Source organism: Populus alba, chromosome 1, assembly GCF_005239225.2.
Source record: "Populus alba chromosome 1, ASM523922v2, whole genome shotgun sequence".
Taxonomy (NCBI): Eukaryota; Viridiplantae; Streptophyta; class Magnoliopsida; order Malpighiales; family Salicaceae; genus Populus; species Populus alba.
Genome location: NC_133284.1, coordinates 30,908,358 through 30,931,857, shown reverse-complemented (window position 1 = coordinate 30,931,857; position 23,500 = coordinate 30,908,358). Strand labels below are relative to the sequence as shown.

The following is a 23,500-nucleotide window of genomic DNA, read 5'->3' as shown; positions in this document are numbered from 1 at the left end:
AATACATTAAAACAGTATATATATATTATTTTAGTTATTAACACATTAAAATGATTAAAAAAATTAATAAAACAGTGGTACAACAGCTTGTGACAAACATGGCCTCGAAGCACCCTGTTGTTTGTACCTGGCTTTCCTAGCTGTTGAGCAGACAGCAGCTGCTGCTGCTGCAGCAAGCATCACATCCCTCCTCCCACCGGCTCTGCACTTCCAACTTGGCAGTTGCCAGAGACTGGCTTGTGAGGGCGGAGCTGCTGACAAACGAGGCAGCCATGGTGATTGAGGCCTTTTGCACGTGGAGTTACTGGTACTGCTATATTTGTGGATAATTTCTTTGTTTTCAGAAAGGTACTCCAACCAAGCTTGTTAAACTCTGGGAATCCAGATGAAAGGGACAAAAAAAGTGGGGAATCCAGTATGTTATCCGAATACATATACGGATCCAGTAGATCAATGCCACCTATCAAGGGGAAGAAGAAGAACTTGTGGTCTTAAGAATCCGGTAGCTAATCTGGTCAAAACCAGTGGTTCAGGGAAACGGGTCTGCCTAGTTTCTACATCAAAATCAAAGTTTCTCCAGCCCATAAACAGATTTGAGAGGTCGCAACTCGCAAACGCAGCAACGACAGATTTTCAGGTCTAAAACTGGAATCCGACGTGCATCAAAGAAACGAACACAAAACGTTAACCTTAAAAAATGTTAGTATTCCAAAATCAAAGGGCTTTGACACGTGGAATTTTCCAGAATCAAATATCAGATTCATTGCCATACATTATCAGCACATACATCAAAAGTGTCTGTATCTCAGTGTTGAGGGACAATCATAAATCTCCGACCGTCCCACACCGAATTTATAGATAATGTTACACTGACCGATGAACCAGGTCATCCAAAAATATGCAGTAGTTGTGTAAGCTTAATATGGGATATAACGAGGTATAAATGACGCCTATGTGTTAAGACTAAGCATATACTACTACCTCCTCTTCTCTGGTTTCATACGGTGGTGGAAGCAATCCCCGTACGTTAGCAAAAAGATCTTTACGACCAGATGGTAGCTCCGCAGCGTGTGAATCCAAGACAGCATCAGGAATCGCTACTAGGGTTTCCTCGAAAAAGGATTTGACTGTCTGAAATGTCAAAGTAGTTTTAACAACTTCAGTCAACAATCGGGTAATGATTGTCTTGTGCTCAACAGACAGGACATGGTAGAATGAAATGAGTATCCACAAATATTAGGATAATAGTATAACCATATTCAAATGCAAAAACAATGATCATAACTTATTCATTACCCTTTAGATTTGGATTTTGAATAACCCATATTCAAATAATGAAGATTTCAAATATCCATTCGAATTCAATACTCATCCTTTCTTTTTTCTTTTCAAAAAAACTTAATAGAATGAATAATTTTTAACTTTCTTTAGAATCAATAATTTTAATAAATGTTGTTAACATATAACCATATGATTAATAATAACCAAATAAGTTGAAAAACAATAAAGAATATTTTAAAACATATGCAATCATACCATAACCCAATAAAATTGTTTCAATATGATATATACTAAGAGAAAATTAGGGTTCGTGACAATTTGGTATGATAGGACTCACAGCCATTAGAACTCAGCAAAACTAAGTAGGTCATCACAATTGTCTTACCGTGATATTCTTCATCTGGAAAGCAGCATCAGCTTTGCGCTTCCACAAATTGTTTCCAGGCTCAGAATAGAAAAAACCAAATAAAGGCTGCAGCACATTTAACACTTCTCAAATATATTGAAGTTGTAAAACAATGCAATTTAAACAACAAGGTAATACAGTGATGTAGACCAGTTTGCATTCTTATCCGGGGGGACTGGAAAATGAATTAAATCCAAACCAAACAACAGACAAATTTCAAGACATGACATGTGATTGAAAAAAAAAAAAAAAAACTTGTCTGCTTATCCTTTTCTTACAACTAAATTCAATCAGGACGAAATCCAAATTTCTCATAGCCACGCAGATGATGGCAAAAAGCAGCACTCTCCCTATACTCTTCAACAAGTAGACATGGAAAAAAAAAATATAGTAGAAATATTGTTCATCACTATAGAGTATAGATGTCTGACCATTCATCCCTAACAAAAAGCAAGGCAAAACAGAGAACGTTTTATGAGATGTAGCTTTGTCCTTCAATGAAGACATTCAGTTATTTTCAGAACAATGGTTGCTTAAATGTAATTGGTTAAATTATCTAATGTACCTTTATCAGGTCCCGTATATTAGGTCTACTATTCCCATATGTTCCCAGAACAGCATCCCCGTATACTTGATATTGTTCAAGGACCTAAAAAATCAATAAAGCCATGAATTGAAGTTAATAGAATAAAATAAAAATAAAAATCAGAAGATGTGTCCCTGTGGAAGGCCATATTTGCTCTTGAACCTGACGACGGGTAAGGCCACTGCTTGGTGCACTATAAATTGCAGTATCAACATGTGCCAGAGTATTCCAGAGGCTGATAAAATATAGAGCTTTCTTTAGATTAATGATCAGGGAAGAACATAACAATAGAGAGCGAAGGCTGCATAAAAATCAACCATGCCCCTAACCACAAGAAGTGCATCAAAAACTCATTATACATACTTATTGTAGGCAGCACGCCCAACCATTACACCATGTGCTCCTTCCCTTAATGCTGCATTTACCTATCAATTGAGATGTCCAATGGAAATAGGGAAACAAGGAATCAGCAAAACAATTTTGCCATGTCATAAGGGATCATAGGCAATAAAAGAATAGTGATAACAAAATAAACCTTTAAAAGCATTTCAAAAGCAACAATCTGAATGTAAGCAGAAGCTGAACTATACGAGGAAACAAGACCTCACCTCATCAACACAATTTATGCCTCCATTTATTGTAAATCTTAAGTCAGGAAAATCCCGTAAGAGGGCATAATAGTACTCATATCTGCATCAATATGACAATCATAACACAAACTGAAGCATATCATTATTTGATATAAGGATGCTTAATAATTAAGGAGACAATAATTTGTAGAATAGCAGCCCAGTGTTATGCTTACTAAATAAATATAAATATTCTGAAACTTCCAGAGAATTACGTTAACATTCAATCACAAACTAAAATTTTTCAGCCCATACATACTTCAGGGGAGGAATCTTTCGATTGTCAGCTGGGCTCATGCCATTGAGCAAAGCCTTCCGTGAATGTATAATAAAATGCTTAGTCGGAGATAGAGAAGAAACCTTATAGATAAAATCACCTGAAAGGGGATATTGACATAAGGGCCAAATACAATGCCAGAAATTATAGCACAAAATGTCAGGGAAGCAATTAGCCCTTAATATTCAACACAGATAATCCCTTTTGAACCCCACCAAACAAAGGTGCAAATCAGAACCAAAATGACAACATGAGCAACAAAGGGGTACATGAGGGCACCAAATGTGATCAGCAAGTTCATCAGTCAAGCAATACTTTAATATACAAGTTAAGCAAGGAAGCTGTTAAGGGTAGAATTAGCAAGCTATTTCTGAATACATGCTCTTCACTCACTGGTATAGCCAAAAAAAATAAAATCAACAGGATCATATTTATCTGTCTAGAATAAAATTACTTCAGATTGTAGCAATTTTGGAGATCAAAACTCATATAAAAAAACTAATCTGAAAGGAAAGATTTACATAGAACCAAAAAAAGTAGAGCACAAAAAAAGAAAAGGAGATTTTTATTAGTTATCCTGTGACTTTTATTTTTTGGAAACTTATATATAGACAGTGTGAGATATCTTCTTTATAAAATGCAAAAACACACTTGGCGGATGGGATATACTTTTAAGATTTAGAATTAGAAAAGGATTTCTTTTTTATTTTAATTTTTTAAAATTATGTGCTAATTTTATGCTTCCAGTGCAAGCTAAAATGCTTGGAAATAGATGAAAAAAATGTTGAGTCATTGTTCAATAGTAGTGGAGTTTAATTGATATCTTAGGAAAACTACTAAAATGATTCCATATAATTTAGTTTTGTGATATTTTCAGAAGGATTGCCAACATATAACACAATATATCTTCTTTAGATTTTATTAATTTGGGGGGGGGGGGGGGGTCAATTGAACCCCTCATCATATACTGGCCTCACCCAAATAAACAAATTTTTTAAAAGTGTGCAACTTTCCTTTGATGTGCATGCCCCAAATTGTAGCAAAAACTTTTCTCAATGATTCTATCATTTTTGCCAACCCAATTAAGCAGGAATACAGTGGCTGAGATGATGGGCCTCTGATACAATATCCAATTTCTAAAATGTGGCCAGTAATTACCATAATGATGAAATACATCCAAAGAGCATAAAAACATAAGCATAATAATTTTGAAACTATTTCAGAAGCGAGTAGCAATAGGCCATGCGATAAACCATCAAGAGGAACAGCAGAGAACATTTATTCCCTCAGCTTTGAAGGGACAAGGTTTTAAGTTGCATAATAATCTAATTTCTTTTCCCTTAAAGAGACATAAAAAGCATATAAAGGGTCCTTACAGAGCTCATTATAAGAATCATGATCGTCTAAACCAATTCGGCACTTAACACTAACAGGGACATCTGTGTTGGCAGCAATAACTGACATAGCTTCACCGACAAACTTTCCTTGTAAATACCAAACAATCTATGAGAATTTATTGAATATTAAAAAGAACATAAAATACATCATCTAGCCCAGAGACTCATCAATTTAATTGGCATAGTTACCAAACCTTTGGATCAAGCATAAGACGGACGCCAAAGCACCCATGTCCAGCTACCTTGGGACTAGGACAACCACAACTAGTAATTTTGGAGGGAAACAAAGTGTTGTCTCAGTTTATCCCAAAAAAATAAAGAATAAAAAGAAACATAAAGAAAAGGAGGGAATTCTACTAACTTCAAGTTAATTTCATCATATCCATAAGAATTGGCAAGTCGAGTTGCTTTTGCGATGTTGTCCAAATTATTCCCACCAATTTGCAATACAATTGGATGCTGTTCCGGAGAAAATGCCAAAAATCTGTCCTGAGCAATATGAACAAGAAATACAGAATTAGTTTTTTTTCTGCAAAGAACTAATCAATAAGCCAAAACATTCACAGCGGTGATAAAAGAAAAGAGAGAACTTGTGAGACAAATATAGGCATATTCTTTTACAAGACACCAAAGAGAAGACTATTTTTGATGGATAGTGCAGATAAGCTGATACGATTCAAATTGAATTCTTAGGAGAAGGTAATTAAAAAAAAGTACAACCCATTGACTGATTATATGAATGGTTTGGTTTCAGCACATATTCATCATAGAAATGTGCACACACAGCCTTTTATATGGCATTGTTGGAACCAGCTATGTAATTACTAACACAATGAAAGATCTAAAATACTAAAAACATTATATTAAAACAACTCTGCCTCTCAACATTGATAGCCAAAAGAAACTCCCTATCTCGAGTTCTTGAAAATGTTAGTTGGTTTACTAATCCAGATGGATTCAAACTCTCTGCACACTAGCACCCAATCACTAACTGATAAAAAATGAATCAATTTTCATTCTCAATCTTTCACTCACGTACCAAATCTCCTTGTTGATGGACAATTGTTTCAGCAGCAAGCATCTCAGTATAAAGCCATGCATGTTTTGATATTATCCGTGCAACAGTCCTATAATGATTATCCGTCCAGTCCATCATTGGAGCAACACTGCAAATATAACCAACCAAAATTAATTAAAAGAAAAATTCATCCTATCAACTCAACCAGAACAAACAAACAAGGAAAACTAAAATTCATGGATACGCACCTAAATAGAGGAGGACGGTATTGTTCGACACCCATCTCGGTGTGAGTTTTTATATTACGTAATTGATGTTTATTAGCAAAAACAGAAAGCGTTCTTCTTGACTTGGTTGAATTGTTGATATATAAATCTAATGCTGAAAATCGGCGCTGTTTTTTGAGAATAACAGAATGAAAAGGAGTAAATGAAGAAATCAAAGAACACCCAGAAAACTTCACCATCTCTTTCTCTCTTTAATCAGAGAAAGCTTGCTCCTTTTAGGTACCTATATCCATATTAAATAGAAACTGCATCATCATATATATTAGACCATACGCATCAAACAAGCTGATATGCTCTGCAACTACTTTCCCTACGGAGAAATTAAATTACTTCATTCAAGCCTAAATGATATATTTTTCCTTTTCTACTCAAATTCTAGTTCTTTAGGGGCTACATAGTGATGAAATGATTTGAAATAACTCTAAGACCTGAGCTTGGGATTTGTACCATTAGACTAAATTCCAGTTGGAGCTAAGTGTTATAGTGAATGCATAAGAACGAACTGTTTTTGGTGCCAGAAAATCAATGAAAGAAGATAAAGTACTCTCTGACAGGCATTTAATCAAACAGGAAGGGGCAAAACGTTGAGACCAAGAAACACCAACACAGTTTAAAAAACAGTTGAATAAATAAACACATTACATATTGATGGGAAAGTAATAGAGATATTAGGTTTTACATTAGAGGAATATATCGGCCGCCGTGACTGTAGAGGTGGCTCCGGCGTCGTCCTTCGCGGCAAGAAAGAGTGGTTTTATTATGCAAGGTAGCGTGGATTCTGCTTGCACACGCTATCAGTTTAGTTTATCTTTGAAAATAGAGTACCAAAGATAAAGTTTTCTGAATCCTTTTGGGCTGGGCTTTCCAAGTGAGTTGTCCAGAAAAATCAATAATTTGGACACCAAAAATAGTGCTTAATTTCTAACATCTTACTTAATATTTTTATAATTTTCTTCTCATGTAATCAATTATATTTTAGTTTGGAAATTAAGAAAAAACGTAATTAAAAAAATGATGATAATAAAAAAACCCACGATGTGCTATATTCTGTTGGAAATATCATTTAGCTAAATTTTTATGATTTCTCATGATTAAAAAAATGATTTATGCTATATTTATATATATAAACTTCTTAAATTTTATACTTATGTAGTATTTGTTTTCACCTTCTATCGTGGGGCATGGACCAGCAATCTTATCCAAGTCCAGCCCACGACACCCAACGGACATGAGTGGAGGATACAGAACAAGCCGAACTACCATGCTTGTCTTTTATGAGCGCTTGTAGTGGTCACGCCATTTTATATTGCGATTCAGAAAAAAGATCCAGCTGCCGGCAGATTTACAGCCGCCGAGTTTTCATTAAGAAATATCAGTTTCCAAGTTGTGGCAGCGCGTGTATTAACAACCAAGAGTATTGTGAAAACTAGGGACCTGTTTTCATAATACACATGCACCTGCATGCCAGTATCAGATAGAAGAGAGACTAGCACAGATTTATAACTTCTCATTTTGGGAAGCAACGCAACCCTTGACAGATCAAATTTGAAAAGAAAAAACAACAGGTAGGTCTGGAGCTTTGCAACTCAGCTACAATGAACAATGGCAATGCTACTTGCACATGTACTGATTAACAACAAAGGCAAGTTATTCTAGATGCCTAGATACAGAGTTCCATACACCGGGAGGCAAGCTACGTTTGAGCGAATGAAGAGGAGGGGATGGGGGCTAGAAGGAGAGCCCTCCGTCAAAATAATCCCTGGTTGTCCAAAAGAATGCCACACAAATGTTGAAGCGCCGCCCTAGTGAAGGTGCTTCAATGAAAAATCACCAGCCATATATGCAACCAGAAATGCAACTGAAATCTCTATGGTCCTTAGGAATGGAGACTACCTCTTCGCCTTTAAAATGGGAGGAGTATCTGGAGTCCAGATGAAATCGTCCAATACTCAAGAACAAGTTCAACTTTTCATGTTTTTGACCTCTTTTGCTTTTGGGGAACAAAGCGAACTGCTTGCTTCCCAAGTTCCAAGGTTTTTACTCTACCATCATCTAGAGTAATTGATAACAATGATGTGCCTTCAACAATGTCAGAGACAACTCCTTTGTGCCTGGATTAAGAAGACATCAGCAATATGACAAAATGGAGCAAATATATTTGGCAAAATGACGTGTACTCGATGGCCTAAACTTTTTATTCCTTGGTAAAATGAAAACTCACCATGAATTGTCAGATGGCTGATGAACTTCGACTCTCTTTCCAATAGCATCTTTACCAAGCTTTTTCAATATCCAATTAGCTTCCATCATTTCACTGTCTAGATGTGATTCTGACATATCTTCATCTTCATTATACATTGTTTTATCCATGAAGGTTGATGCTCTCTTCCTTTTTGACCTTTGGCCCCTTGTGTTACTCTTTTCTTCTTCATGCAGAAGAATCTGAGAACTCTGATTTTCAAGATTAGGTTTCTTAATCTTTAGCTTCAAAGAAAGTTTTGAATCCTTTGGCAATGAGTGCAAAATAGGAGTGTCACCAGAATCATCATTGCTTTCTGTATGCGTATCAAGCCTGGCCTCTGATTGCTTTCCCAAAGAAACCCTGTCATTTCTTAACATAGGAACTTCACCTGCAGGCCCCACTGCAGCCCTGCTCCCTTCAAGGCTTCTTTTAGATGATGTAACACGAGCATGATCCAGGGGAGTGGTTTCATATGCATCAAAATGGTTCCCTCCATCAGATTTGAGATTTAAGTTTGAAGCTTCAGCTTTTACTTTCCCAAACTTAATAAAATTCCCTTCTCTCCTTGCAAACTTGATCAAACCTCTTTTCTGCTCGGAGTGATCAACTCCATCTCCTGTAAATTGCAGAAATCAATCATGTCAGTGAATTAGTGGCTAAATGATAACATCCACAATTATATATAGGTCAACCAAACATTTACCATTTAGCAGTGACCAAAATATGGTAATAGACAACAATGAGAACTTTGGCATTAATAGCACTACGAGCAGTTGTATGGAACAAGGATCACTTACCGTTGGAAGCCTTCAAATCTTGTTCTCTTTGGCAGCTTTGAGAATCAGATTTTGGAGAACTAGAAACGTTTATTTTTCGCGCACCTAGATTTATCACTAATTTCTTTGCCTTAACAGATTTTGACTTGCTGGGTTTTTCAGCATCATCCCCACTATCCAAATCATGAGGCTTATTACTCTTAATTTTAACAATTTTGGATGTCCTTTCTCCATCACTCACCATCACCTCTTCAACAAACTTGTGTTTCAAAGCCCCTGGCTGATTGATAGAGCAAATTCCTTCAGTGTGACTCACAATTCCAGCAACAGGAGAAGAACATCTACCCAATCCTCCTTTTGCTTGAGACTCTGTATCATTATTCTTCTCATCAGCCGAATCATGTTCATAAGAGTGACTTTCATGCTGATATGATTCTGTCTTACTAAAAGAAGCAGCATGAGGACCTTTTCTCTTGGGATATTTTTTATTCAAATGTTTCTTTCCATGATCCTTGCTCTTCTTTGGTGACTTTTCAACTAACCCTTTGAGAGAGAGTTTTATAGAACGCCCAAAATCATTCCTTGGTGCTGCTGGACCATTTTCATCATCATCTGAATAAGGAGTAATAGAAAATATATCTTCTTGAGCTGGCAACCCAGCAGCAGCCCTCAAGCTTGCAATTAAACCTCGATCAGCCTTGTCTCGTCGTCTCCATAGCTCTTGAACAGCATCTTCAAGATCCTTCACCTGGAAGTAAACATTTCAAAAGTAAGAAAGGAAGTTGATCACTGTGACATGCAAGACAAGCCACATGTGAACACACCGCTAGAAAAGAGAGAGATTTCTGCAATTAACGAACCTGATAGCATTCTCCACGACATGTGGCACATTGGTACTGGAGATTTCCATCTACTTGAAACTGAAGATATTTTTCATCACTGCAAAATATTTCTTCCAGAATAAGATATCTCATTTCTCAAAATAAAAACTACCTCCTCCAAATAACTGCTCAAGAAAGCTTTATTAGAGATCCAGTAGGGAAAACAAACAGCGATTTGCAAGCAAGAAAAGTCACTTCATTTTACCAAAGAAGCAAGGAAGAGAATCTACTCCAGATTCATCATACAGGAATTGTCATGACTTTTTGAAGGAAATCACTCATAAAGAATAAGTTTCTGTCAAGTCTATCAATAATTCAGAGAACATTTATCATCCTAGCATGTCATTAGCCCTTTTGTTTGGGGGGAGACAAACCTGATGCCATCACAATGACAGTGCACCCATCGCTGGCAAATATCACAGCAAACCATTGGAGTTGATTCTGAATCTCTATAAACCTACAAGGTTGAGCCAAAACATATAATGACTTTCATTCATGTTTGGAAGTATAAACATCAAGTTACTAGACCAAAATCATCAAGGACATATTTTGGCCTGATGATGAAGCATTTAGATATAAAGATCAATCACAAAAGCTTGCAAGTAGTTAGTAATTGACCCAAACCTTTTATTTTACATGTAACATGAAGTGGAAAATACCTTCAAGCAAACAGGGCAATAGTTTCCCTTCACAAATAATCTTCCACAAGCATCACAGCAAGTGTATCCCAGAAACCACCTGGATGTTTAGAATATAAAAGATAAATGAACCTACTAATAGCAAGAAATAAAGAAGACAAAATCCTTGTTGACAAGTACAAACACACAAGGATTATATATAACTACTGCATTTAGATAAACACCTACACCCACTAAGTACCAAAATCATGCTCTGTTGTTTCCTTCAGTTTTGGTTATAGTGCATGTTAAAGATCAATGGGGAAGTCTAAATCAGAGATAACTATCAACAGTGCATAAATCAAACAAATTCATCATCATTGCAGCTGTACTTAACAATCTGTTTCCAAATTGTCATGTATACTCGGACAAGGGTCACACTCACAGTATCAAATTGCAAACATAATGGGTCAGAGAGTGGGTTGGCACCCTCATTGACAGGTATGCTGCCAAAAGGCAAGCTTAAGAGAGATTAATACAAGAAATGACAAATCATTTATGTATCCAAGGGTCCCATTAGTCACAAAGCGATAAATGTCTATTTAAAAGCACAATATATGCATTTTTCACAGTTTTGCAAGTAATCAATTGTCCAAAAAAGACCATATTTATGTGCAAATGATAGCTCTTGATAACCAGTACCTCACACTTAATCCATTTCCTGGAACAGTAGATCCACAGCTATGACATTTTGTATGTTTGATGCACAAGTATGGTCCAGAGCTGACATTCTGCACTATTCAGAAATCACTGTTAATAACATCATTCTGATCTAGATATGACACCAAAAAACAAGCAATTACAATCACCTTGTGTGGAGGATGCTGGCAGTAACAGTGGTAAGCACCATCACACCTTTTGCAAAACATAAACTTATTTGGGTCTCCGGTTCTTCGACATACCTTTGGAAAGAAGAAGATTCAAAGTGTAAAAGCAATGATAACGTATTAAAAAAATGATACGAGACGACAAGGCTTCCAGCACACAGAAACTATGCTGAACATGACTAAATCATCTGTTTTCAGGACTTTGAAGAATAGCATGAACAAAACACTAAAAATGAATGTTTAACTCTAATATTTCATGGCCTTTATAGTTTTCAAAAGATACAACGATCAGATGCACAGAAGGCAAAGAAGGACAAACATGGCTCCATAGCAATGACTGTTTGGAGATCCACAACTTATCTAGATTTCTTGCCCAGAAAAAGTAGGGTGCAATGGATTTAATTAATCGATGATGCATATCAATGAGTACCTCACAAGTTCGGCAAGACGGGCAGTTCCACGAACTCCAGTGAAATAAATCTACCATCAATAGACTTATGAGAAATTGCAAAGGAAAAAAAAAAAGCAGCCTTCAAAGATTATAACCCAGTGAGTTTTACCTCTATGCTGAGCCCAAGTTTTCAAACAGCTCCTGTGGTACTTCTTGCCACAACTTTTGCATGGGAGCATCTTCCTAGCTCTCTCACTTCCTTCTGTTTCACCCACAAAGCACATCCGACACAATGGACTCACATCTTCTTCTGAAATATCTTTCGAGGTTACCTAAAATGAGCAATAGGTGATTAGATTTTTCAAATGGTATAGTACATGATATCAGAATAACAACCAACAGATTTCCACAGCTCGTCAATGGGAGGATTTGTTCATAAATAAACATGCTCATGCATCTAGATGAGAAGGTTTTAGCGCATTAGAAGGGTTGGAATACCATGCTGTGCAATAACAAATGAATAATGAATATGCCAATAAGAGTTCATAGATTTCTTCCCAATCTCCTAGGAATTATAAATATGCTAACACGAAATGAACAGCCAAAATATTAGAAAGAAAAACAATTACAAGTCCCACACAAACCAGCATTTAGCAAATGAATGAGTGCTGGTACTTGTTTTGAGTCTCAACTACCTCTGACTTTTATACTTTTTAAGTAAATCCAAGATTAGGTCAAACTCAAAAATTGCCTCCACATCCACAATCACTATTCAAAAGTAGAAAATCAAACATCGCAGTGTAATTAACTTCTGTTCTATTAATTGAATTACATAGATAGCATTTGGTTGCAGATAAGCAGGTGGATGGTATAAACACTTTGTACTTCATCATTGAACCTCCAAAACACCATTACAAGTTCAAAGCTACTACTGCAGACACCCAAAATCAGTTCACAATCAATAAACTAGCTACCAAAACAGCCCTAAATCAAAAATTTCAACACAAGTATCCATTAAACCAAAATTTAGCAACTAGTAAAAGAAATCAACAATTGCCATTCCGCACACAGGAACCTAATATCGGTATCTAGACATTCAAAATGAAAGAATCCAAAAATATGCAAAGGGCCAATTATTAGTAAGAAATCGAAAGCCTTGCTAACCAAAATATCCACACACTCACATTATACACAAAATCCATTCACGACAAAAGAAAAAAATATTAAAATTCAATTACACCGGTTGCGAAAAAATACAAATTAATTACACAAACGCATAAAAAAAATCTCACCGCGGTATCACCAGACTCGACCTTCTTAGCATAATACTCAGCAGATGCCTTAGCAGCAGCAGCCTGCCTTTGAATAGCCACGCGCTTAGCCTGCGGTGACACAGCCTCCTCCACCACGACGCCCACACCACCATCACCTCCTCTATCTCTCCCCGGAATGACCGCGAGCGACTGGGGCGGGTGAATCTGAACCGGCACAGGCACGGGCACAACCTTGGGAACGGAGACCTGGACAGTCCCTTCCCTGGAAGCTCTAATTCCAAAAGGATCCTTCAAAAACTCATCGATTCTCGCTAAATCGAACAGGTAGTCAGCCTTAGATTTCGTAGAGTGGAGATCTCGCGTAAACCCTAGCGGGCAAAAACAAATTCGGCGACTGCAAGTGAGAGAGAGACAAAACAAACACGATATCGTATCAGTCCTAGAAAAAAAAATAAGAACTCTCTCGCGAGAGAGACAGAAAAGAGGAGAAATAAGAGAGACAGAAGGGGGTTATAGTGTTAATAGTAGTGAAGATAATAATAATACTAACCATGTAATTGGGCAAGCTACGTGAAAGGCCATAGTGAGGGATTTTGAAAAAAATTTAGAGAGAGAGAGGATTTAGAGGTTGTTCTCTTTTTTATATATATATAAATTAAATTAATTGGAATTTTGAGACCGGGGGGGTTTATCTTTGTGGTTATTATTGAAAGTGAAAATTCGAATTTAGGATCTCTTTTTTTTTTTTTTGGGGGTACGGGAAAGTAAAGAGGGTTTTGTCGACGGATCTGGTTGCGCAACTGTGCCTTGTTCTTTGTATGCGTAGCCCCCTTTGCAGGCTAAGATGCACAAAAGTCTCTAATCTTACAGTTATTTTAATTGACACCCTTTTTTTTTCTTAGTGCATTAATTGTGAGATGTTTTGATTGAGATTACTTCAAGGGCATTACAGTAATAATTTTTTTTTAAAGGATTTTTTATTTAAAAATATATTAAATAATATTTTTTATTTTAAAAAATTTATTTTCAGTACTAATATTTTTTAAAAAATCTGAAAACATAAAAAATAATTATTTTAAAAAATAAAAATATTTTAATTTTTATTAAAAATATTTTTAAAATATAAAAATAAACAAACTAGAAACTTAAAAGTGTGTTTGTGTATTTTCAAGCACTTATTTAAATAGTGTATAACAGGAAGTATAAATTCAATTTAGATAAAATAAAATAAAATAAAAAAGTGAAATAACAAAGAAAAGCAAACATAAAGTTCACAAGGGATCAAGCGGCAAACGAATTAAATTTTGTTGGTTATTATATGTAACTTCTATCCACAAAACAGACTGTTTTAATTTTAATAGTCCATGCTTGCATTTTATTAGATTCTTAAAACTCGTGTGAAATTTATTTGATTTTAATACGTAAGCTATAGAGCATTTGAGTTAAAATATCTTACCTTAAGTTTGTTCTAATAGCCCGTCTTTTAAAATTTTACAAGTTTGACCACTATTTCTTTTATATTTGTTTTGGTATTTAAATAAATTACTTTAATGTATTTTTTTAATAAAAAAATAATTACTATTACAATTCCAATTATTATTTTTATTAAAGTTGAATGGATTTTAAAAAATAAAATAAGAGAGTAGGGATTTTTCATCTTTTTTTTAGATTTACATTGGTGTACGGGTTAGTTTGTGCTTACCTCGACTAATCCCACGAACCATGAAATTAACGATCATATAAGTCTTTAATAGTTCTGAGATTTATAGGACTCGAACCATTAACCTCTAAAAAATAAATTTAGAAATTAATCAGTTAAATTATACCTCTTAAAATTTTTATTATTCATTTTTTTTTGTCGAAATTGAATCTTCTAGTGGTGGTGGAAAGTTAGTTTGAAATTATTTTGGATTATAATTTATTTTTTTATATAAATAACTGTAATGAAAATAAGTTAAAACAGCTTTAATATAACTTAAAAGTATGTTAGACATAAATAACTTAAACTAACATTTATTTATTTAAAAAAGAAGATACAGTATGGTTTGAATCCACGGGTTAAAAGTTATTTTTTAAAAACTTTTGATAAAATAAAAAAATTTGACTCATCACAGTAAGAAAAAAGAACTTTTGATTTAGGTCAAAGTTATATTTAACCAAATATATTTATAACTTCTTTACAAGTCAAAAGTTTAAAATCCAATTAAATTAATCTTCAAAATTCATAATAAACTGAATATAAAACTAACTTGACCTTATTTAATTAGATTGTTTTTTTCCCTATAAAATGGGGATTTTGAATTTAATTAAAAACTAATTTTCTTCCACCCATCTTCTTTCCTTACAAAACCCTAGATGCATTCATTCCACTCATCTTCTCCCCCTAAACAACCAAACTCCATAGCCACAGTCTCACCAACCCCATAACCTCATTGAGATTCACACAGCTAAAAACCCTCAACACACTCGGCCCTTCATCACCCCCCACACTCACTGTCATACGCCATCAGCCACTACTGCCCTCTCGCCATCAGTCACTCTCCTCCATCTACAACCACACACTGCAGCCATGCCACTTCAACCAGATTTACCACTCAACAAACCACCATCCAAAGCCACGAATTCCAGCGGCCAACTACCTGGAGATCTACCAAGAAATCAACCTGACATCGCAGTCGAATTAACCCAAAAAACCAGACCCAAAGTCTTCTCAAGTCAATCCATTTTCCAGCCTAAATTCACCCGCAAATCAATACTCAAATCAACCCGAAGTTAGCCCAAAACTCCCTAGAAATAATGGTTGGACATTTTCAAATGTTCAAGTGCAGGCCACTGAGATTCCACTACTGTGACCATTTGCCCGTTTTCTTTTCACTACAACCTAGCACGTTGTTAAGAAAAGAAAAAACAAACAAACCTTTCTAACCGGAGGCTGTTTGGTGCAGAGAGTCAAGCTGCGAAAAAGTTCCCCATCATGGTTCCTGTTCATGCCTTGCAATAACGTTCTCTTCCCTCAGCGTGTGAGTGGATTGAACAGACTTGAGTTTTTTCCCTAACACTACAATTGAGTTGAAGGACTGTGTATCCTCCACGGTTTGACAGCGGAAATTGCTAGTCATGAATAAACAGATGCTAAAATTACAACGGAGCAAAAAATAATTGCCAGGGTCCGTATTTTGTCACTCCTCCCTCTCATGCATTTATACTTGCGCTTATACCTATTCCTTACAGTCATTGTTTCAGTAGTTCTTCTTTTAACAATTCTGGGGTTTGATTTTTTTACACAACTAGCCAGTCGTCGCCAATGCAGGCCTGTAACAATGTATCAATGACCTAGACAAGGAGCTTGACCATTTGAAGAATGCATCTGAGGTGTGACATTACATTCGTTTTTTCGTTTTACCAGTTATCATGGGTTTGATTATTGCTTCAACAACTTATAATATCTTTGGATTTTACTATTATGTTCAAAATTGGAACATATTTCTCTGATATAATCAAGTGAAAGGGTACGTATTTCTTAGCTGTTTAAAGAGTGTTCCTTAGAATTGTAATGGTCTTTAGCTAAGAAAAATTCTATATCTCATGTGACATGGCATGATTGATGTTTTTTTTTGGATTGAGCATGCAGAATGCGTGCCTGGAGTAAGGTTGGGCTAGTGGGAAACTTCACATTTTGAGGTGTCCATTTAGGCACAACGTTGAAAATGGCTAAAAATTTAGGCTTGTATACTTTTTTTCCTTCCTGATAGATCTGCTTCCTATAGTTTTCTTTGATAGTTTTAGACCTTTCTTAAATTTTATCCTGTCAAAGTCTTAACTATCCGGCGTATGTTTTTTTTCCCTGATTTGGCTTTTACAAAGTCCCTGCATTATCTAATATATTTTCCAGAAAGAGTCGGATCTCAGTGGTGACCCCAACATATCACGCTGCCTCATTGTTAGATTGCACAATATAATTTTATTCATTTAGCTGCCCAATATCCACTCATCTTTGCATGCATTGCACAAATGTGTGAAAGAGGTCCTTATGATTAGAAGCTGTTATTTTTCTTCTGAAATTGGTCGCAGGTGTGAGGTATTTGTTGAATTTAGTGTACTCTTACTGTTGGTGCAAATGGTAGTTGCTGGGTCTCACATGTGGCTAATGGCCTATCACCACTTCTAAAAAACATCTAGCCTTGTGATGGTAATAGGTTTTCTTTCTGACATTGCTACTTTCAACATTTCCTTGGTTATATGGAACTTTTATAATATGAATTTTCTTAATTGAAGTGACTTGGAGTCACGCTATGCTCCTAAAAGTTCGGCTGTTTAGCTTTGTTGGATTCCACATTATCCATGACAAGCATCAATGCCAATCGTTCCCAAGCATATCAGCATTTAAATAAATAATTGATTTTTATTGGTATTAAATTGGTGAACAAGCTCTTTTTTCTTTTTCTTTTTCTTTTTTTGCTTTCAGTGGTTTTGTACCAGGAACATTGACATTCTAGTTCTTGGTCGTATCATTGCATTGCACAATCTTATCCTGAAGGACCTGATGCTGTGTGTTTTGGAATGTTTGCGGACTGTACAAATATTTAGAAGTTAATAGTGCTAAGTGTATAGAGTTCGGACATTTTGAGAAAAAAAAGAAGAGTTTGATTGACACCTTCTCGCATTTGTGTATTTGATGGTACTTTTGTTGACTCCTCACGGATGTAAATTGCTCATTGTAGGCTGAGATGGCAAAAATCTCAAGGGATTACTAAGCATATGGATATGCATGTTCAATTGATGGTGCTGTTTGATGGAAGTTTGCGGTGAAGGAGTGTGATTTTGATGGGATTCGACTTTGGTTGTAATTAACTGATGACTTCTGGCGGATATGAATTTTAAATGTGTAGCTAATCTTGCTTGAGAAATGGCAAGCGGATGTTTTTCGTAAGCGTAATTCACAGACTGATTTCATACTCGTAACCAGCCCTCCAGCTGTTATTTTTTCTTTGAATGCAAATGGCGCCTTTTCTATGTATGGGTTCTGTTTCTTGGATGTGAGCTGCTGCTTAGGTTCATTTTCTGTCGGATGAGATCCTTTAAACTAATTCTAGGGCATCACACTCAGGGCTCCACCGGTGGAGGCGGCAACGTATAACACCTTATACTACAGGTAGCAGGGAATAAAAATAAGTCTATCTTGAAATCATAGTTATTTGCCATTCCCACTATTTTTGTCACAGTTTAGCATTTGAAATTGCCATACCTGTTATACGTGTTCCTTGCACGAGTTCCACGCCAGGAGCAATGGGACCTGAAGCTTTTGGTCAGCTCTATTAACAGATACAGTCCTGCTCCAAGGCTCATCAATTCAGTGTTAGGAGGCAGGAGAATCCTATTAACTGGTGAAGTCTAGAATGCCTACGTTTTAGATTGGATTTTGCCCTGATGGCCATCGGCATCACAGCACTGAATCAACCCCTACTAGCTGCCCTAGGAAGTAGGGTCTCAGCAATGGCTTCTGTTATCTAAGAAATGCAAAGCCATTGAAGAAGCTTTGATTGAAGTTACACACCAGGAAAAAAAAATTGAGAAAAACAAGAGAGAAGAAAAAGGGTCTTTGCTTCAGAGCGTAACGTTTTAAGCTCTGAAACAAGAAATTATGTAGTTAAAGCATCTGATGTGATTGTGAAGAATGCGAGAAACATATGGAAATGCCCTCTTTTACTTGAGAATACGACATAGCACCATTGGAAGAGAGGATATGTTATCAGCCTTAGCAAGTTCTTAAAACACTAGGCAAAATCATTCTATTTTCCCCCTGATCAAGTGAATAATAGTGGTAGATTACATTCTATCTTTTGATCTGCAAGATTCCAGTCCTTTCTACATTCCTGCCCTTTCTATCAGAGCTCTATCCTAGAACAAGTATTTTCCTTATTCTAAAAGCAGCGTCCTTAATTTTAGAACTACCTCACTAGACATTTTTACATTATGGAAAATTCATCATCCACACCATCTAGTTCTCCCTTAAGACTGTGCTGTTGGATGATCAAAACAGAGGTTGTGTGCGAGGAATCAGAGCCTGAAAGAACATCCCCTATTGGGCCTAGTTCCGGGCACTGCTGCCAATCATTCATCCCTATAGTCAATATCGAGTTCACCCTCCCACCTCGCCCTACTATTATTAGCCCATACTGTCCTTCCAATGATCTCAGAGTAGCATAGGTCTCGGCTGAATTGGCAACATGCTTTTCATTATAGGAAACATGTCCCCCGGCGATGTGTCTCTCATAGAATTGAGCAAAACACTCATCGTCCAGCTTCATCTCTTCTTCCTGCTCAGCAGCATTTATCCTATAATTCCCAGCTCTTCTAGAGGGGTTCTCTGAATCACTATCAAGTAGGAATCTTATCACTGTGAGTTTTACCCCGGGATGTCGAGCAACACGACCTGCATATGCTAGTGCTTCTCTGTCATCTTTGCCACCAAAGAAGATGACTGCTACCTGGAAAGATCTTACCGACCTTGATATTTCCTCTACCAATCCATAACCTCGGTCCACAAGAATCCCCACTGAACAAGGGGCATTCCGGAGCACCTAAGAGAAACCAAAACCATAGTTAAGCAGCATGGTGGCATTATGATTGATGATTTTTAACAGACAAGTTGCACAAATTCAGAAAATTGATAAAGTGATGGCATAGTTTATGATGCTAAATCACGAGTCAGTTCCTAGCTGCAGATGATCGACAATTTCTTGGTCCTATATAACTACTAAGAAAACAAAAAATTCTTCATTACTTTTGGATTTTTTTTTCTTTTAAAGGATGTTGATTGGTGATAATTACCTTACGGTTCACATGTCGGAAACCAGGATTACCCTCATCCAACGTCCCATTTGCACACTGGTTCTTGTGAAATGGCAATATGACGAGGGAGATCATCAAGTCCTCTGCTAAATTGCAGATATGTTTGGCCATGCCATTGAATTTTGAGAGAGCAAGCATTCGTTTGATAGTGATACCATCACCATTTTCCTCCACATAAGCTTGGACTGCAGTAGTGATCTGATCTCTCATCTGGGTTACATCCTTGTCAGTCAGTCAGAGTCACAGTCACAGTGTCCCTTCCTTCTTGAACCAGTGTAGAAGCTATTTGATCTGTGAGTTCAACCATGTCAGTAAGATAAACCAGAATTCCTGGATCAGATGCCCCTCGAGAAATCTCCATGAAGTTGATGGTTGAATGGACGTTATGCACTCCATGAAGACAAAGCAAGATTCGAAGCTCACTTGAGGGGTCGAGCCACTGAAGAGCCATTCGTTGAGTTGGTGCAAGTTTCCTCGCACGTTTGATAATTTTTGACACAACTGCTGGGGTGTGTACTACCGAAAGGAAGATCACAATAATGATTGAAATGCAAGTTGAAATAGTTGTAATACCTAACTGCAATCAATTTAACAAACTAAATACAACATTATAAATGAGTACTGACTAATATAATTTAATTCCCAATGCTAAATTTTATCGAATGCGTTCAACAATGCTGCAGCTGACATGACCTCACCAAAACCATTGTTTCCCAATTTTTGCTATTGCTAAACTTGAATGCTGTACAATTTTATTTAGATTGACAGTTTTTCAAAGCAAAGCTGCGAAGAGGAAAATCAATGGACTTCATGTCGTGGGGCTTGTAAGAAACTACATTTGTTGCTCTTCATCACCTAAAACCCTCATTGATGCTTTTATCAAGAATGCAAGCATTTCATGACATTTTTTAACTGTCAATTGTCTACTTGAAAATCAGAAACCAACATGTTACAAACTTAAGTTCATAGTAAGTAGCCAGTCATCTTTCGAAAAAGCAACAACTGAAGAAGAAAGTCAGTAACATAACAGATATTGTGAGAAGCAGGAACATACCATGCTTGCAACAACCGCCAGAAATACATGGAAGTGGCCCTTTGCAGTTAGAAGGAAACCGAGTTCAGCAGATTCACGCCGATGAAAACCTAACATTGCTCCACATATGATTGTTCCGACCACTTTGCCGAACATTGTAATGACTAAAAGGACAAAAAACCTTTGCCATGTTTCCCATTTGCCAGCTTCAAATTTACTGATATTAGCATGATATCCCATCCAAAAGAAGAACACTGGGTAGAAAATAGTAGGTAACAGGAAGTTGATTTTGCCAATTTCCCATTTTGATAATCTCCCCTTACTTGGTGTGAAAACTCCAGCCACGAATGCACTGAGAATGGGACTGTATCCATAAATCGGGGCGACACTGCAAACAAAAGCCATGAAGGCAACGGAAAGCACCAAATGGGAACCTTTCAAGGGTTTCCCTTCAGGGTTTTCGTTGTTGACCCAGTTCATAAAGATAGGTGAAACTGTGGCAGTGAAAAGTATCTGGAGCAGCAATGCAGCAGCCATAATCAAGGTCATTCTAACGCTTGCAGCAATATCGGTAACTGTGACTGTGAGTTGAAGGAAAGGATATCCAACAGAGATGAGAAGCATGGATATCATGTCAGAGTGCACTCCTGCTGCAATCACAATCTTTCCTATATCTGACTTGCCTATCTTGAGACTAGTTATAAGGCGAGTTAGTATATGGGAGGCACTGCCAGAGAGGCTGATAGAGAGGGAAAGGGTGAAGCCAATGCTCGGGTGTTTATAATAGGTCATAAATGGGATTATGCTGCAAACCAAAACGGATGTGGACACCATTCCACCATAGGCTACCAGAGCATTTCTTGTTGGTCCTTTAAATATTACGTATGGGTCCATTTCCATCCCCAGCACAAACATGTAACACATCATACCAAACTCAGCAATAGAATTTAGTATTGCCATAAACTGCTCGTCGAAAGCTCTGCGTATCACACCTATGTTGCCAAGAACCAGCCCTACCTGCAGCCAATAAAGATTACACACAAGTAATATTATCTCAAAAGAGAGAGAGAGAGAGAGAGAGAGGCTGAGCTTCTTGGAAATCGTTGTCTCATATATACTGAAAGGGAGAGAGAGATACAAGAGAAACTTACAACAATATCAGAAACTATGCGTGGTTGGGATAGAGGCTTTAGAAGTTGGTGTAAAAGATTGCTGAAAACAAAAGCCAGATCGATGGAAATTACCTTTCCTGCTACATCTTTTACTGCATATGAAATGAAACCATGGCAATCTGGATGTGTGCCGTTAACAGCACGAACACGGTCCATTATCTATGTCTTCGCTTCTCTCTCTCTCTCTCTCTTCTATACCCCCCCCTCCTGAATTGCAGAGGGATGTCTGCAAATGAAACCTTTCTATTTTTCCTGTAGCGCCACCATTTTTTCGCCTGTTGGTTTTTCACCAGTGTGAGTTGAGTGGCTGTAATTGATCTCTTCCTATGAGGAGAAAAAGGGGGGAGTAACTTCTGGAAATTAAGCCATCTAAGTGGGGTGGTGTTTTTGGAGTGAATTAAATCACATGATGGGCATAAAATCAGCAGATTATCATCATGAATCAAAAAATAAGTCCAGTGATCCAAAATTTATGGTTATGCCTCAATACAAAATCATTTATTGACAGAGAATTATTATGGCTAAATGGACTCATAAGATTCCAGCACAGCAAAATAAACACATAAAATAGAGGAAAAGTTCACATTTCGAATTCTTTTTGTATGGTAGATTGATTCCCATTTCATCCTAAAAATAGAACATGACAGCAGGCAAAATGAAACTCAGCATGGTTGACAGGTTACCGCCTTTTTTCGATAAAATCAACTAACGTATTAAAACAGAACAACTAGTACAAGAAAAGGAGGCCACGGAGCCTATGACATAACAGAGGAGGAGTGATGTAAGAAATATACATGACAGGTTGAGAACTTGAGTATATCGCAATGCCTTTGTCTCTGTGAAAGAATCAAATATCTTTCACCTCGTAATGCTTATTATACGATTCTGTGACACTAAAAAATATCAACTTTTCTTGCAGATTTTGGCATGCCTCCCTTTGAGAATAAATAAAGCATTGCTTCATGCTCCTAATTTTGGCATGCCTCCCTTTCTCTCCAAATGTCTGAAATCCCTTGACTTTTGCCTTTTGCTATTCGTTCTTCATGACTAACGAGACAATTCAGCTTCTAATTTTTTTTTAGATATTCAAAGTAACCTGTGTACACCTTAAATAATTCTACAAATTCTAAAATTAATAACCATGTAAACTTTCAGTAATCATTAATATTAAATTCAGCTCCTAATTAATTTAGTTTAATCTTGCAGCTATGAGATTCTTGCTGCAGAACTTGATAATCAGACCAGTCACCAATAGTCTGGAATGCTCAAAAATGATTAATACATTTTATTCATAAGTTTAGTACATCCGTTCTGCCATCCATATTGTAATCGGATTGATGTTGGCTTCGAGTAAAACGACATGACTTTGACTCTATGCGGACACTTCAGTAAATAGATGGAACTTGTGTGGTAAAGACAGACTGCAACCTAGCAGAGGCAGCTAGCTTACATCTACAAAAAGCTATTCTCAATATTCACGTCTGTCCGCAAGCG

General features: G+C 36.7%; 3 protein-coding genes and 1 long non-coding RNA gene across 7 annotated transcripts; 1 reads left to right on the top strand and 3 right to left on the bottom strand.

Moving 5' to 3' along the window:
* Positions 1-737: 737 nt before the first annotated feature.
* Positions 738-6,714, bottom strand: LOC118047038 (uncharacterized). Of its 4 annotated transcripts, none has more exons than XM_073409758.1 (13): positions 6,561-6,714; positions 5,843-6,104; positions 5,612-5,742; positions 4,938-5,065; positions 4,771-4,840; positions 4,556-4,658; positions 3,162-3,279; positions 2,882-2,963; positions 2,637-2,698; positions 2,436-2,508; positions 2,253-2,336; positions 1,667-1,753; positions 738-1,131 (listed from the first exon to the last, which is right to left on the bottom strand). In XM_073409758.1, the coding sequence occupies exons 3-13, from the start codon at positions 5,675-5,677 to the stop codon at positions 964-966; spliced, it is 1,041 nt and encodes a 346-aa protein (XP_073265859.1). In that variant the 5' UTR covers positions 5,678-5,742; positions 5,843-6,104; positions 6,561-6,714; the 3' UTR covers positions 738-963. The 4 variants fall into 4 exon arrangements, with proteins under 4 accessions (XP_073265859.1, XP_034912071.1, XP_034912073.1 ...); XM_035056180.2 differs by having other exon boundaries at positions 5,616-5,742; XM_035056182.2 differs by having other exon boundaries at positions 5,616-5,742; positions 5,843-5,988; positions 6,561-6,693.
* A 584-nt stretch (positions 6,715-7,298) lies between these two features.
* LOC118047037 (uncharacterized) lies at positions 7,299-13,689 on the bottom strand. Its single transcript, XM_035056178.2, has 12 exons — positions 13,500-13,689; positions 12,968-13,343; positions 11,845-12,007; positions 11,715-11,764; positions 11,267-11,359; positions 11,100-11,188; positions 10,440-10,518; positions 10,155-10,237; positions 9,760-9,838; positions 8,921-9,647; positions 8,103-8,739; positions 7,299-7,992 (listed from the first exon to the last, which is right to left on the bottom strand). The coding sequence occupies exons 1-12, from the start codon at positions 13,529-13,531 to the stop codon at positions 7,851-7,853; spliced, it is 2,550 nt and encodes an 849-aa protein (XP_034912069.1). The 5' UTR covers positions 13,532-13,689; the 3' UTR covers positions 7,299-7,850.
* A 1,554-nt stretch (positions 13,690-15,243) lies between these two features.
* LOC118047036 (uncharacterized) lies at positions 15,244-17,962 on the top strand. Its single transcript, XR_004687276.2, has 2 exons — positions 15,244-16,321; positions 17,671-17,962. It is a non-coding gene; the product is annotated as an uncharacterized lncRNA (long non-coding RNA).
* A 623-nt stretch (positions 17,963-18,585) lies between these two features.
* Positions 18,586-22,983, bottom strand: LOC118047035 (cation/H(+) antiporter 28-like). Its single transcript, XM_035056177.2, is given in 5 exon segments — positions 18,586-19,530; positions 19,781-20,041; positions 20,043-20,378; positions 20,856-21,851; positions 21,986-22,983. Coding segments are annotated over 5 exon segments (2,385 nt in total). The 5' UTR covers positions 22,163-22,983; the 3' UTR covers positions 18,586-18,915.
* Positions 22,984-23,500: the final 517 nt, after the last annotated feature.

Coding starts and splice junctions, on each gene's coding strand:
- LOC118047038 (XM_035056180.2), bottom strand. CDS start 6,060: ATGGTGAAGTTTTCTGGGTGTTCTTTGATTTCTTCATTTACTCCTTTT. Junction 5,743..5,842: donor TACCGTCCTCCTCTATTTAG/GTGCGTATCCAT, acceptor TTATATTTGCAG/TGTTGCTCCAATGATGGACT. Junction 3,280..4,555: donor TGATTCTTATAATGAGCTCT/GTAAGGACCCTT, acceptor ATCCCCTTTCAG/GTGATTTTATCTATAAGGTT.
- LOC118047037 (XM_035056178.2), bottom strand. CDS start 13,531: ATGGCCTTTCACGTAGCTTGCCCAATTACATG. Junction 12,008..12,967: donor TCGAGTCTGGTGATACCGCG/GTGAGATTTTTT, acceptor TGCTCATTTTAG/GTAACCTCGAAAGATATTTC. Junction 7,993..8,102: donor CAGCCATCTGACAATTCATG/GTGAGTTTTCAT, acceptor TTCTTAATCCAG/GCACAAAGGAGTTGTCTCTG.